We start from the raw sequence: 13,796 nt of genomic DNA, 5'->3' as shown, positions 1-13,796 counted from the left end.
CACAATTTCTCTTTCTCAAGCTCTATTGAAAGTGGTGGTGGGCTTTGTGCTTTCTTGCTTTCATGAGTCTCTCACTGTTTAGTAAGCATTCATGTATTTCAGTAGTCCTCTTTAACTGTTTCATTACATTTATTTATATATATCTCAAAGTACATCCATACTTAAACAGAATTCTAGTTTTGTATGTGGCATTCTATGTTATATTCAGGACCATGTATTTAAGTGTATTCTGTCTCACAGGTTTTGAATCTTTAAATCACTATAAAGGTAACGAAAGATCTTTGATGCTAAATGTAGATTTGGTACAACTATAAACAAAATCATTGTAATATGTCTTAACTAGATTGTGTCAACTTTACTAAAGCACATATATACATCATAGTGCATGCCAGTATATACTTATGTATGGATACTTATGGATTCTTTTGAACGGAGGCTTAAGCCTCTATATTCAGTGTCGAATTCCTTCTTCATGTTATTACGTTGACTGGATCATACAGTGGGTATATTTTAGTGTTTTACTCTTTGTACATAGTTTACTTCGAAAATACAGTGTTCGATGTAAATGGTAAACAAAATTTCCAGTCTATAATTCAACAATAATCGCTGACTGTCATTGCATTGCTTTGTCGTTGGCTGAATGTATTGTAGATATTATATTATTAGATTGACATGCAGAACTCAATCAAATCCTTTTATTGATCTGTTGAGCTTGAGACCGTGCACTCTTATATTTCCAGGTATCTTACAACGCTACTGGCTTCTTGGACAAGAACAGGGATACTCTTCCAAACGGAGTTACAACCATATTGCAGAACAGCAGCAATGACCTTCTAGCACGCATATTCCGAGGTTGGTTCTAGTTTTTTTTTTATTAATGCCCTTAAACCTTAGTGCAGCCCAAGTCCCACCCCCTATGGCCCGAATTCACAAAGGAGGTTTAAATCTAACCCATGGTTGAAACCTTCATTTACATGTACGGTACTACATAATCCATGGTCTATAATTAGCGCATCACAAGCGCAACACAGTCAGAGGCCCAATATAGACGCACGCAAGGCAAGGTACGCTTATTTTGCGCAAATTTTTAAACCATGGGTTATGTAAATAAGGGTTTCCACCATGGGATAAAGTTTAACCTCCTTTGTGAATTCGGGCCAATGTCTTTGATGTATCAAATGTGAAAGTTATGGAGGAAGATGCATTACATAAAAGAAACTCTCTTGATACATTAAAGCACTGTAACACCTGTGTGCATGTGCATTGTTGTATACTCGTTTATGACTCTATAACTTCGTCAACGACATCTTCAAGCGAATTGCCAGCGAATCTTCCCGCCTCGCTCAGTACAACAAAAGGTCGCAAAACATACCATCTGTTTTGCGACCTTGCATTTTATTTTGATTATTTTTGTTTACCACTATCCTTGAAAATTTTGTAAATTAATGAGATTCATGGAAATGTTTGTCAACCAAATAATTGCCTAAAGTAAGCAGGGTATCTGATCATGTGGTGTCCCATGCATCACCAGATGGTACAATGAAAAAAGATGGTCATCAAAACTATTTTGATATTTGGTCTGCGGGACAAAATCAAGTCATACGCAAGAAAACAGAGGTTAAAGACATCATGGAGAAAGTCGGAGAATCAAAGTGGAGATGGGCTGGGCATATAGCAAGACTTCAGGACAATAGATGGACAAATCATTTAACAGAATGGCAACCAAGGATGGGAAAGAGAAGAAGAGGAAGGCAGAAGAGAAGATGGAGAGATGACCTAACATCATACATGGGAACGGCCGCATGGACTAGGATAGCTAGAGACAGAAGAGAATGGAAATGATATGAGGAGGGCTTTGTCAAATGTCTGGATGAACTATAGCCTGATAAATAGAATAGAATAGAATAGAAGCTCTAAAAGGGCTAAATACTTCATACAATGATCAGATAAAGTGACATCTTACATGTGCTTAAAGTAACAAATGGGACAAAATAACTTGGACTTGGCTGCATAGGTTTTTTTTTATGCTTTCTGTTTTACAGACTTGCAATTCAATTGATTGTTTAATTGTCACCATTGACTTGAATATTGGTATGAGATCTGTCTTATTGAAATTGTGCAAGGAGAATAAAACCTTAAAGTAAGGTGGAAATTGTTATTGATAAGCTTTGCATTCATAATTTCCACAGTAAAGGCATGATTGCATCCTGACTGAAAGTGCTGCCATGCTAGGACATAGATGGCGCTGTTTATGGTTAGGTGTAATAAAGTGCTGGCACCCATGATATCCTAGCAATTAGAAGTTATACAGTATATGAGAAATACAAGCAATGGAAGAAAAAAATTGATTAATATTTGCACCCCTATGAATTTTTTTGTAACTATTGAACGGTAATGTGATAACCTCCAAAAAGAATGTAAAGGGGTATTGCAACCTCAAAACTTTTCTTACAATTCATGATATGGCCAGTTTTCTTGAAGATTAATTACAGGTGCGACTTTAGGTTCATCATATTAGTCTGCCTAAAATTCCATTTTGTACACATTCCATTGGTTCCCATCCCTTCATAGCTATGGAATAATACTCCTTAATCATGTATACCAACAATTCTTTAGATAGCATGGGTTTATATGATTTTTTATTCATGATGATGGCATACATGTTTTTTATTCTTCAAAAATCTTTATTTCCAATTTATTTTTAAAAAGGCAAAAATAATATGTACATTATGATAAAGATACAGAATAACAAAATGAAATACAGAGAGAGGAATTTTTTTTTGAAACTTAGTTAAAAAAAAAAAAATACTTACTATATACAAAAACAAGTAGGTTACTCATAGTCAGTTACAAACCTGACATGCACAAAATGCACAAACAAAATTAAAGAAATGAAAATGGAAAGGGTTTCCACTTCAAAAGCCAAATTAGGCTTTAAAAATTGCGCACACCCATGTCAATTTCATTAACAATATGATATGAATAATTGAGTATTTATGATTTCATACATACCTGTGTTAATTAAAAAAACAATATGATATGAATAATTGAGTATTCATGATTTGATGAATACATATGTTCATTTAAAAAACAATATGGTACAAATAATTGAGAATTGATGATTTCATGAATACATATATTCATTTAAAAAAACAATAGGGTATGAATAATTGAGAATTGATGATTTCATACATGCAGGCACCATTACCAGGACGGGAACCCTAGCTCTACAGAATAGGCTGAGCAAGAAACGATCTAGGAAGTCTCTCAAAAAGGTTAGCAAAATCAGCATACCGGTACATGCAGTTATATGATGTATGTTAAGTGACAAATATAGTTCCTCAGACAATTATCTGTGAAGTTCACACCAACTTGTATTTCCGAATTATTGTTTACGGTACATGTATGTTGATGTGGTACTTGATATGTGATGGAGTAATCTGGTTAGCAGCTCACTCAGGAAGCTAAAGTGGGATGGTAGGTGAGGGGAGTAGCTGCAAGGAGTGTCATGATCAAGTGCAGAAATGGTTTGAATAACAAGCAGTTCTACATGTACCATTAATTAATTGCCAGTTCAAATGCAACTAAAAATCATGCTAACTTGTGAGCTTAGTTTTGTTAAAAATAACTGTACATTAATGTAACGGCATACTTTTACGATTCAAAGATGAAAATAGGCCAAGAAAAGTAGCACAAGATGCTGCTTATTGGTATATTTCTTGATTCAATACTTTGCATTGGGAGATTTAAAAAACATAAACTTGTATTGTGTTTAAATCCTCAGTGCTTGAGGTCACAGGCCCAGATTATTTTGCTTTGTACAGAAATTGTGTCATGCCATTCATCTACCATTCTTGCAAACATTAAGCCCTTTATGTTGTTTTAATTTTTTTGTGTGCAGATGGCATATACTGTATCTGTATCTGTTTTCGAATGAGAGCACAAATCATGTTGAACTTCATTATAAACTAGGCTAATTGCATCATATATTTTCTTCTGTTCTAATCATACCCTTATTTCATAATACCCTGGCCTATACAGAGTGAGTCAGAAAAAATGTCTCACTTTTTAAAAGTTGTATCGTTTGAAGTATGAATATTTAATCATGGGTTTCATGATATGTCTTGGTAGAGTTATCTTCCCAGTACAATTAGGTACCATTTTTATTTGAATTTCTGCATGCATGACTGAACATCAGACAATCTTTACAAGACTGCCAGATCTCACTTGCGCCAAATTACTGGGTGAGGAATAAAACAGTGCATTGAACAAAGACAGTCAGACAGACACACACACAACTTTTAAAAAGTGGGACATTTTTTCTGACTCACTCTTTATATTCATGTGATTTTGTTTTGATATCACAGAGAGGAGGTCCTAAGGGTACAGTCAAGAAGATCACTGTTGGAGCACAGTTCAAGGTACATGTATGATTGCTTTGATTATTCCCTTCAATTGCTTTCTCCTCTGTTTTCATGGACGCTCGCTTGCCACAGTGGCAATTTTGCACAAAATACTGGGCAGATACATTGACAGATTATTGTTTGAGTTTGAGTTTGAGTTTGAGTTTATTGATTTAACATTTCACATGCAGAAATAATACAGATAACATAATATACATAAAAGACATATTGTTTCATAATTAAAAAAAATGATTATATTAATTGACAAGGTAATCATCACATTTGTTTGACAACTTGTTTTGAGCAACACAATGTTTTTGTAAAGATACACGTCTTCAGTCTTGATTAGATCCATGGCAACCCTTTTAACACTTGTATAGAATGATCTTGCATTGGAAACATTTCAATAATCTTGAAGATTATTTGTATGGCATATAATGAGTTAGGGCTCGTTCAGATACTTGGTAAACCACAGCAACAAAAAAAAGCCTTCACACTTTTTTTAAACGTGTGAATGAGTACCAACTCTGGGCACTAAAGTTCTTACACACAGTCACTTGCACAATCAACGCTGGCATGCAGGGTGCAGCCGCGGGAAATAGACCGGAGCCATCTTGGTCACCAATCTATCCCAGAGTGCATTTAAAATGGGGCCTGAACATAACATACAGGTATTTTCAATATATTGGCGATAGCGAGAATTCAGCTCGACTTCTTTTGTATGTTGATGTTAACCATCCAGCTGTCTTTATCTTGCAGACATCACTAGCTATCCTGATGGAGCTTCTGAACAAGTCCAATCCTCACTTTGTCAGATGCGTCAAACCAAACACTTCCAAGTCTGCAAGAAACTTTGATGATACGTATGTCACGGCACAGGTTAGTTAGTCTAGGTCTAGTAAAGGCAAATTAGAAGTAGATTCTTACTTCAACAGGTTTAGGCCTTTAAAAAAAGATGTTGTATAGCCCTTTGTGAACAACCCAAAAATCTTGAAATCGACGGTCAGCTTAAATTTTTTTTTTGAATTGTTACCGTTTTTTAGAAAATAAATGTATTAAATAAAAGCATTCAAAACTGAGAAATATTAGCCCAAAGAGGGATTAAAACAAAAATTTTAAAAAAGATTTCCGACCAACCGACCTATATATGTTTTGGCACCTAAAGGGCAATACAACATCTTTTTTTAAGCCTAAGGGCATTGGGTACATCTATAAAAGGGAAGTCTACCCTGACATCATTTTGGTTTCAATGATAGCATGACAATGAGAGAAACAGATCAGTGAAAGTTTGAGGAAATATGTAAGAGGATATGACAGTTTTAAAAGTGTACATTCACAATGCACAATAACTGGCAATTGTAGTTCACCTTCAAGCAGAGTTCTCCCTTCATGATTTTTTACTGGCAATAATTCCATAACTATCCAAAATGCCGCTTTAGATTATACAGTGAAACTAATAACCATCCTATACACTACAAATACACTTAAGATGTACTGTTAAAGATTGTACTGTGTGCACTATTGACATTAAATGATATACAAATAATGAATGGTTATGAGTTCAATAGTGCGAATATTTTCATGACTTGAAAGATTAACATTCTATTCAACGAGGCGTCAGCCGAGATGAATAGAATTAATGTTAATCTTTCAACGAATGAAAATATTTGCACTATCGAACGAATGAAAAACATTCATTATTTGTTTTATACAACATCAAAGAAGATCCAATAGAAAGTTAATCAACAATTATGCTTTACTCCTTATTTTTATTAAACTTGGAGTCAAGCCTTCTCGATTACATACATTCAGACTGCCTTCGCGTCAGATACACACAGGGATACGCGCACCGCAGAGAGGTACGCAGTCTGCATATAACCAAAAATGCACGGTCGTGCAATATAACATCTATTGAAAATCATGTGACCAACAATCCTCCAATCAAATGACAAGGATCCACGTAGGTGTTGTATAACAAGTGCTAATCACAATACAGGTATTTAGCAGTCAGCTCAATGGGTCTGATCCCACCGCTACCACCACAATATCAAAAAACGACTGCTAATTTCAATATTCAGGACTTACATTTTTTTACAGCATTACTCAGGCTACAAGATGCAAGCCCCAAAAGAGATATCAATCAACACTTGAACATATCACTAACTTAAATTAAAAATAATTTCCTCAGGGGGTAGCATAGCACTTTGGTGAATGGCTGAACAATTTAATCTTATGTAAATTTTACAATCATTTGAATCAAATGTATAAATATGATGCAGAAATTAGCAAAAATGTTCCACAATTGTAAAATTGCTTTTTTGAATATTTGACGCATGTAAAATTAATCAGTTCTGAATGTTTTTGATCTCTTCAAAGTAGACTTTTAAGATTATTTAGCTCTCATCCCCAGAGTGAAAAATGACACCTCATATTGTACTTCACATTTTAAACTACCTCTTCAGTGAAAATATGCTTACAAAATGTTTCTTATTCAAGCAAGACTGGGCAACTGATTTGAAACATTATCTGATAACTACAGATTTGCATTGAGACATATATTCAACTTTCCTTTCATTGAAAGAAAATCACCATCTGGATTAGTATACCATTCTCCTTGACATCTACAAGCGACTTTATCCCTTACACTAATAATGAAATACAAGACACATTGGTTTTTCTCATCTTCCCAACATTGGACATCAATGTCATCGCCTGCATTCATCTCTCCAACATATTCCACAGAGAATGTCTTTACATTATAGTATGCAAAATCTTGAGAGAATTTGCTGAAGATATTACCTTGTAATGCAGCTAGACTGGCACCATCATGGCAATACCTAAAGCATACTGATTGGTTTACATGGATATTCGAGTCGGTGTCACTTGGTAGAGCTTTAGTGGTATATGTAAATGATTGTTCCCTGCTTGGAGTGATCTGTGGAAAGGTGAATCTTTGGGGTGGGTTCTTGGATGTCGATGCTCTGTACTTGTCTGCACCTTCGGCAGGAAGCTCAATCGGTCGTCGTGAAGCTAGACTGACCCTTACTACCTGGCAGAAGTTTTGAGCGAGTACCTTGCCCGTCTTCTGGCAGTATGTAGCAGTATCGAGCCAGAAAGAGGTCTTTCCCACATAACTAATTTTAATCTTCATGCTCCATGGAAAAGACACATCTGCTCTGTCATAAAAATCTGGAGAGACTTCCAAAGTCTGGTAACACACAAAAAAACTTAGGCTGGAATCAATCTGAAAATCTCTTCTCAAAGTGAGGCTTATCATCGTCACCCGACCCGACTCAAAGTGCTTGACTAATCTCCAAACATCCACTTTCGCTGCAAAGAAATAAACAAAACTACAAATGTTTGGTTATTTAAGGAATGATGATTACGCAGGGCTCCACATTGCAGATGCCTTATGTTCTTTGATACACATTAAGGGCCTAAATTCTTGTATTCATTTTCATGAACTGTTCCCTTGATAAAGTGATACATGAATTTTATAGTGTTTACCACATTTTTACCAGATACATGCATGTCTCTGTTAGTGATTGTGGTAGCCCTGAGGCCCTTGAATAATATTGCATTATGAAAACAGTGAATGAACATGTATGTGAAATTGTGAATAAAGATCAATATCGATGCCCAGCTGCAATTTTTCCTTATTAACAACGATAGTGTCCTTCTATTTATTTTTCTTTCCACATATCGAAGCAAAATTACATGAAACTGAATCACAGTGGTAGGGAAAATGATTTGACCCTCCCCCACCCCCTGACTCAGCTTCTCAGTTGTGTACCGAACTCCCTGGGGGAGTTCTCAGATTTGGTTTGGACAGGGGTGCGCTACTCAAGCCTCAAAACCCCTACACATGTTTAAGGGTCATTTTGGGTAATTTTTTTAAATAAAGGCCCATTTTACATATTTTTGAAAATTTTGAAAAAATGGACTCATCTTTAGGGATATTTCAGGATCAAGGAAAGTACTCACCGGCTTTATTGAAGTCACCATAAGAAAACCCTTCAGACTTGATGAAATAAGTTAATCCATCCTCACTCTTGCTGATCTTCATGATATCAACCAGTTCTCTTTCCTTTCAATCACTTACCAACACGATAAGGTACCTCCCTAGCTTTATGTGGAATCTATGCCACAAAGAAATGAGGGAAAAAATTATAAATATAGTCTACATAGATTTTTGGGCAATGGTTTTCTCATAGCTATGGATGTACATGTATACTAACGCACCAACTGACTGCACTGCACAAGGTCATCTTGCCAGGCCTCCCCAACTGATGAATTCTGTCAACCAGATACATCGATAAAATTGGCCTGTAAAGCTGTATGTAGTACTACTACAGAAAATAAATATAATATTTATATTCTGGTACTATTTATTTGTAGTACTGGTAGCACAAACAAAAATAGGATTGAAAGTATGAAACCTCCCATGAGTATCACATGTATATGTGCTACATAAATTGACATTCTTTCTGTCCAGGATTCCTAATTGATTCTGGTGACAAAAATGTAAATGTGCAACTGGAACTACTACAGTTCAAGTGAGAGTTTCGTCTGTTTGGGTCGCAATTGCACAGCCTTCCCGCGGCATGCATACCGTATGTACTAACTACAGTAACTTACCAAATTCAAACTGGCGTTTGTTTCTGGAATTCCAGTCCACTTGTTTCCTACGCTTGGTTAGCCATAAAAAAAGAGTTGTGAATTTGAGAATTCATCAGGAACAAAAATGAACAACCAATCAATAATAGTTGACAAACACAAATCTCTCAAGGACCATGTACAAAGTCCACTGTGCTCTATAAACTCTAACTACCGGTACTTACACTGTGTAAGTAATTGTGTTCAAAGTCCAATTAAGGGGGGCAGAGCTGAATAAAGTAAGAATACATGTACTGTAAGTTCGACACATGCTGTATATCTATTTATTGTTGAAACTTTATAGATGAAATATGTCCGCTCTTCATTTATATGAATAAGGCCTTTAAAAAAGGTTGTATTAATTGCCCTTTGCGACCCAAAAGTCTTGAAATCTACGGTCGACTTTTTAAAGTTTTTTTGTTTTTTTTGAAAAAAAATGTATTAAAGCACCTAAAGGGCAATACAACATTATTTTTGTTTAGGTCTTCTCTCATTGCAGAATTGTGTTATTATACTACATGTACTTTGTTCTTGTTCTTCTAAATTGTTAATCTTCAAAGGGATATGCAGCCTAGTTATCATGAAGATCTGTAGAAAGATTACCAGTTTTGTATGCATGAAATACATTATGATACGCAATATCAGGGGCGGATCCAGGAATTTATTCCCGGGGGGGGGACATGGGGGGGGGGGGGTAAGAGGACATATATATTTTTTTTTGGTCCCAAAAAAATCGCAACGACTCAGCCAGCCACTGAATAAGGGGGGGGGGGGGGGGGTAAGAGCACATTTTTTTTTTTTTTGGCTCCCGAATATTTGAAAATTGCGCCGGCCGCAAATTTGCTCAGTGGGGGGGGGGGGGGGGGGGGGGGGGAGTGCGCACTATTTTTTTTGGCGGGGGGGGGGGGGGGGGGGGCACATGCCCACTGTGCCCCCTCCCAGGATCCGCCACTGAATATAATAATACATAATGATGTTTAGCCATTCCTCTGTTCTCCATGCGCTTCAGAATAAGAGAAGGCATGAGAGTTGTTATATGTTACTCTTACTACTGTAATTCTTATTAATTAATTATATGTGTGTAGGGGTCCCCCCCCCCCCAAATAAAGAAAAAGAAAGAAAGGGGTTATGAAGGTCATTCATTCAAATATTTATCTAATAAAAATTCAGCTTTTACTTTAGTACTTAATTCTTTTTTCCTTCAGCTGCATTTCATTGGCAGGAATGCCTTTTCAGATTGTATGTTGTCAAATCTTAATTATCCTTTCCATGTTTGGTCTTGACTTACATAGTTGAGATACACCGGTATGCTGGAGACGACCAAGATCAGACGTCTAGGCTACGCCATCAGACCACAGTTTGCTGACTTTGTCAACAGGTAGGAGACAAAGGGTTTCAGACATCTAGGGATAGCAAGGAAATTTGGGGAGAGATAAAGAGAGCTAGACAGAGAGTCCGACAAATGATTCAGGTTTTTTAAGTTGTTGAATGATTTGCAAGACTTTGATCCAGCTGATCACTTTGTTCTTAACGATCTAGTTGCTCGAGGACACAAGTTTAAGTTAGTGGAGATATACTTGAAAAAGCATATTAACCACTTACTTATCATCAGATAAAGTGATACAATATGCATATAAAATGAAATGAAATAGCGTTGAACAGCTTTAAGATTTTGAGAGTAATTTACCCACACTGAACGAACACTTAAGTTGAATATAACAGAAATTCTATCATGAGAACTACAAAGAAGGTCAAAAAGAGAGGCAAAGATAGAGAGAGAAGAGATGTTTTAAGATAGGTAGATGAAAAGATAGGGAGGTGTGCAAAGCTTATAGAAACCAAATTTCAACGTAAACTTGAAAAAACAAATCAAGAAATGTATGTTAACAACTTATTTATCATCAGATAAAGTGAAAAAATATGCATATTCAATTAAATGAAATAGCATCTAAAAGCTTTCAAGAGTAATTTAACCATGTTTAACAAACTTTCAAATTGAATACAACAAATGAGGTAAGAATGCAATATTATCATTGAGGTTGAATAGCGACAATATTCTCACAATGATTGTTATGTTTGATAATGTTTTAATAGATAGATAGATAACTGGTTTATTAATGAAAAAACATCATTGCGGCATTGCCGAATTGCGATGATTTTACAAATATTCCTTTTTAAAAATGACATAAATACATTTGTACAAACGTTTAAAATACATTTGGAAATATAGATTCAAAAACATATTGCATATATTCAGACTGTTTCAAAAATTGATATTATTGTTATTATGATAATACTGTGGAGTAGTAGGATATAAGTTTAGAGTTTAAATTTTAATATGATGATGTGGACTGTTTTTGCTCAGGTACAACGTACTTGCTCTAAGTCCTAAGCTGGCTACTGATCACAGAGGATGCGTCAAGATCTTAGAAACCATCGGACTCAAGGACTGGAAAGTGGGGTGAGTCAAGGACACTTTCATAGGAGTTTTGGCCAAACATAGTTGGAAAATTGTTTTACATAATTATTGTCTTGTGAGTGTGAATACAATGTCTATGGGCGGCCTAATGGTTCAAAACTAACGTGACCTAATCAAACAAACAAAGAACAATCATTTGGCAGCCTGTAGTTTTTATAAGATTTAGTTGAATATCTTATACCTTGCTTTTCCAATTATAAGCAGAATATGTTGTAGGTCTTTAATATTTTGGATACGGGATAGAGGCAGAAGAACTGCATTGAGGTAAAAAGTGGAAAACTCAAATGACATCAAAGAGTTGTTGTCATAGAAATATCTGTTGACACTATTAAGGCTGTTAGATCTTTACTTGTTCCTGAGGAAACTTTTCACCAGTACATGAATCTTAAAGGTCATTTTTGAAAGAGATATTTCTTTCAATAATGGTTTTATACAGGATGATCCATTCATTGTCATTTGTACACATATGATAATAATTAAAAGGTCTTACTACATGTATACTCCTCAATGTTTGGACTTGTTTTAATGATGTACGTTAAGCTGTTAGACATTGCATGGAGCTGTAATAAAATAGATAAGTGATAATCTGCATGTCATAATCTTTACCATATGAGAAGAGCCACTCCTACTACCCATCCTCTCCAACCGGCGCTATAGTTCTCCTTAGTACTATAAGCTCAAGAAAGATAATTACCAACAGTCCTTTTCAGGACTACTCACACTTCCCAATCCTTCTCCCTCTCTCACATGGTGCAACCATAAGCCTACTGTATAAGAGTTTTATTCTTGTTGTTATCATGGTACAGGAAGACCAAGTTATTCTTGAAGTACTACCACCAGGACATGCTCGAGGAGAAGATGAGGAAAATGGGTGAATCGGCTGTTCATCTCACAAGATGTAAGTCATCTCAATATTTTGTGTAGAGGGAACTCACAAATTGGCAAGTGCTAAGCGAGAGCTAATAGATCATTTTCGTAATGTAATCAAATTAAATGCACAATTCTTTGTTAAGTGCCATATTGCAAGTTATTTCATCACCTGTTTTTAATAATTTTATTTCAATAGTCAGAATTCAAATTGCATATCGTCGGTGGGGTAACAAAACCTTGTATCTCAAAAATCATGAATTTTCAGGAAAGCGCAAAAACCTTTCCTGTCACAACAAATTTAGTGCTGTGACACTGTCCTTTGTTTGGAATTTGTGAAAAAACCGAGACAGGAGGCGTTCCATGGATTTATCAGGTGGTGTCGTAGGCCATTAGGTACAAAATTATGCAAAAAAATCAAAATCTCAAAAAATTGAGATACAAGGTTTTGTCACCCCTCCGACAATATATTAATTGCTGCTAGGTAGGACAAACTTTATTGCTTGTCCTACCTAGCCAAGGGTAAATCATATTCAGCACTGGTAACATATCATATGCGCACGTACTTGACATTTACTTAAATAGTGTACATGATCATTATTATTTCAGAGGTACAAGGGTTCTTAATAGCATGCATGTGTGCATGTAATTTATGCAGTTATTTTGGAAAAGTGTATTTCTGCAGTGGTATATGCTATACGTGGATGCTTAGCAATTTTTTATAGCTCAAAGAGAATTGATATAAAAATGAGTGGATTTATATGTCTTAGTAGTGTAAATCAAAGTTGGCACTGTTTAAATATACTACATGCAAACTCACTTGACATTTATTTATAAAAGAGTGTACACGATCATTATATTTTCAGTGGTACGAGGGTTCCTAGCTAGACGTCTGTTCAGACGGCTCAATGCGAAAGCTGCCAAGGAGAAGGCCGAGAGTGAAGCCTTCCTGGCCAAAGTAGCAGCTTTGAGTCTCAAGCAAACAAACAACATGATGGACATGCTACAGAAAGATAAGATGATTCCACATGGTAAGTTTATCTCAAGCCCTGGAATTTTTGTAAGATCAGTGATAATATTCCATTCTTTTATGATGCATATGGTATTATAACGTCTCTAAGGACTTTATGTATTTTGGCTTAATTTGATCGGGTAACTGTAGCACTCAGTGCCGTCAGGGTACCCACTTTACTACACCTGGGTCGAATGTGATGAATGTAGATTCTTGCCAAACGATGCAGGGAATCAAACCTTGTATCTAGTGATTCTACAGTCTGACGACTTACCCACTAGACCACAACACCTCTACTTGGTTCACAAAGTCTTATATGACCCTGCCAAATACTTCCTAGAATTTTAATGAATAGTTGATAGGAAACATGCAATTAGAC

General features: G+C 35.8%; 1 protein-coding gene across 1 annotated transcript in view; it reads left to right on the top strand.

Moving 5' to 3' along the window:
* The window catches only part of LOC577246 (myosin-IIIb), a 35,669-nt gene that overhangs the window by 19,526 nt on the left and 2,347 nt on the right, over positions 1–13,796 (top strand). The window contains exons 15-22 of the mRNA XM_030976580.1: positions 741–852; positions 3,199–3,275; positions 4,368–4,421; positions 5,163–5,282; positions 10,352–10,437; positions 11,425–11,520; positions 12,345–12,436; positions 13,272–13,436. Of these exons, the coding sequence (XP_030832440.1) occupies positions 741–852; positions 3,199–3,275; positions 4,368–4,421; positions 5,163–5,282; positions 10,352–10,437; positions 11,425–11,520; positions 12,345–12,436; positions 13,272–13,436 (802 nt within the window). The remainder of the gene's footprint in view (positions 1–740; positions 853–3,198; positions 3,276–4,367; positions 4,422–5,162; positions 5,283–10,351; positions 10,438–11,424; positions 11,521–12,344; positions 12,437–13,271; positions 13,437–13,796) is intronic.

This window comes from Strongylocentrotus purpuratus, unplaced genomic scaffold (assembly GCF_000002235.5).
Source record: "Strongylocentrotus purpuratus isolate Spur 01 unplaced genomic scaffold, Spur_5.0 spur5_scaffold_9, whole genome shotgun sequence".
NCBI classification, from domain to species: domain Eukaryota; kingdom Metazoa; phylum Echinodermata; class Echinoidea; order Camarodonta; family Strongylocentrotidae; genus Strongylocentrotus; species Strongylocentrotus purpuratus.
Note: the sequence above shows the minus strand (reverse complement) of the source record. Positions and strands in the feature narration are given on the sequence as shown.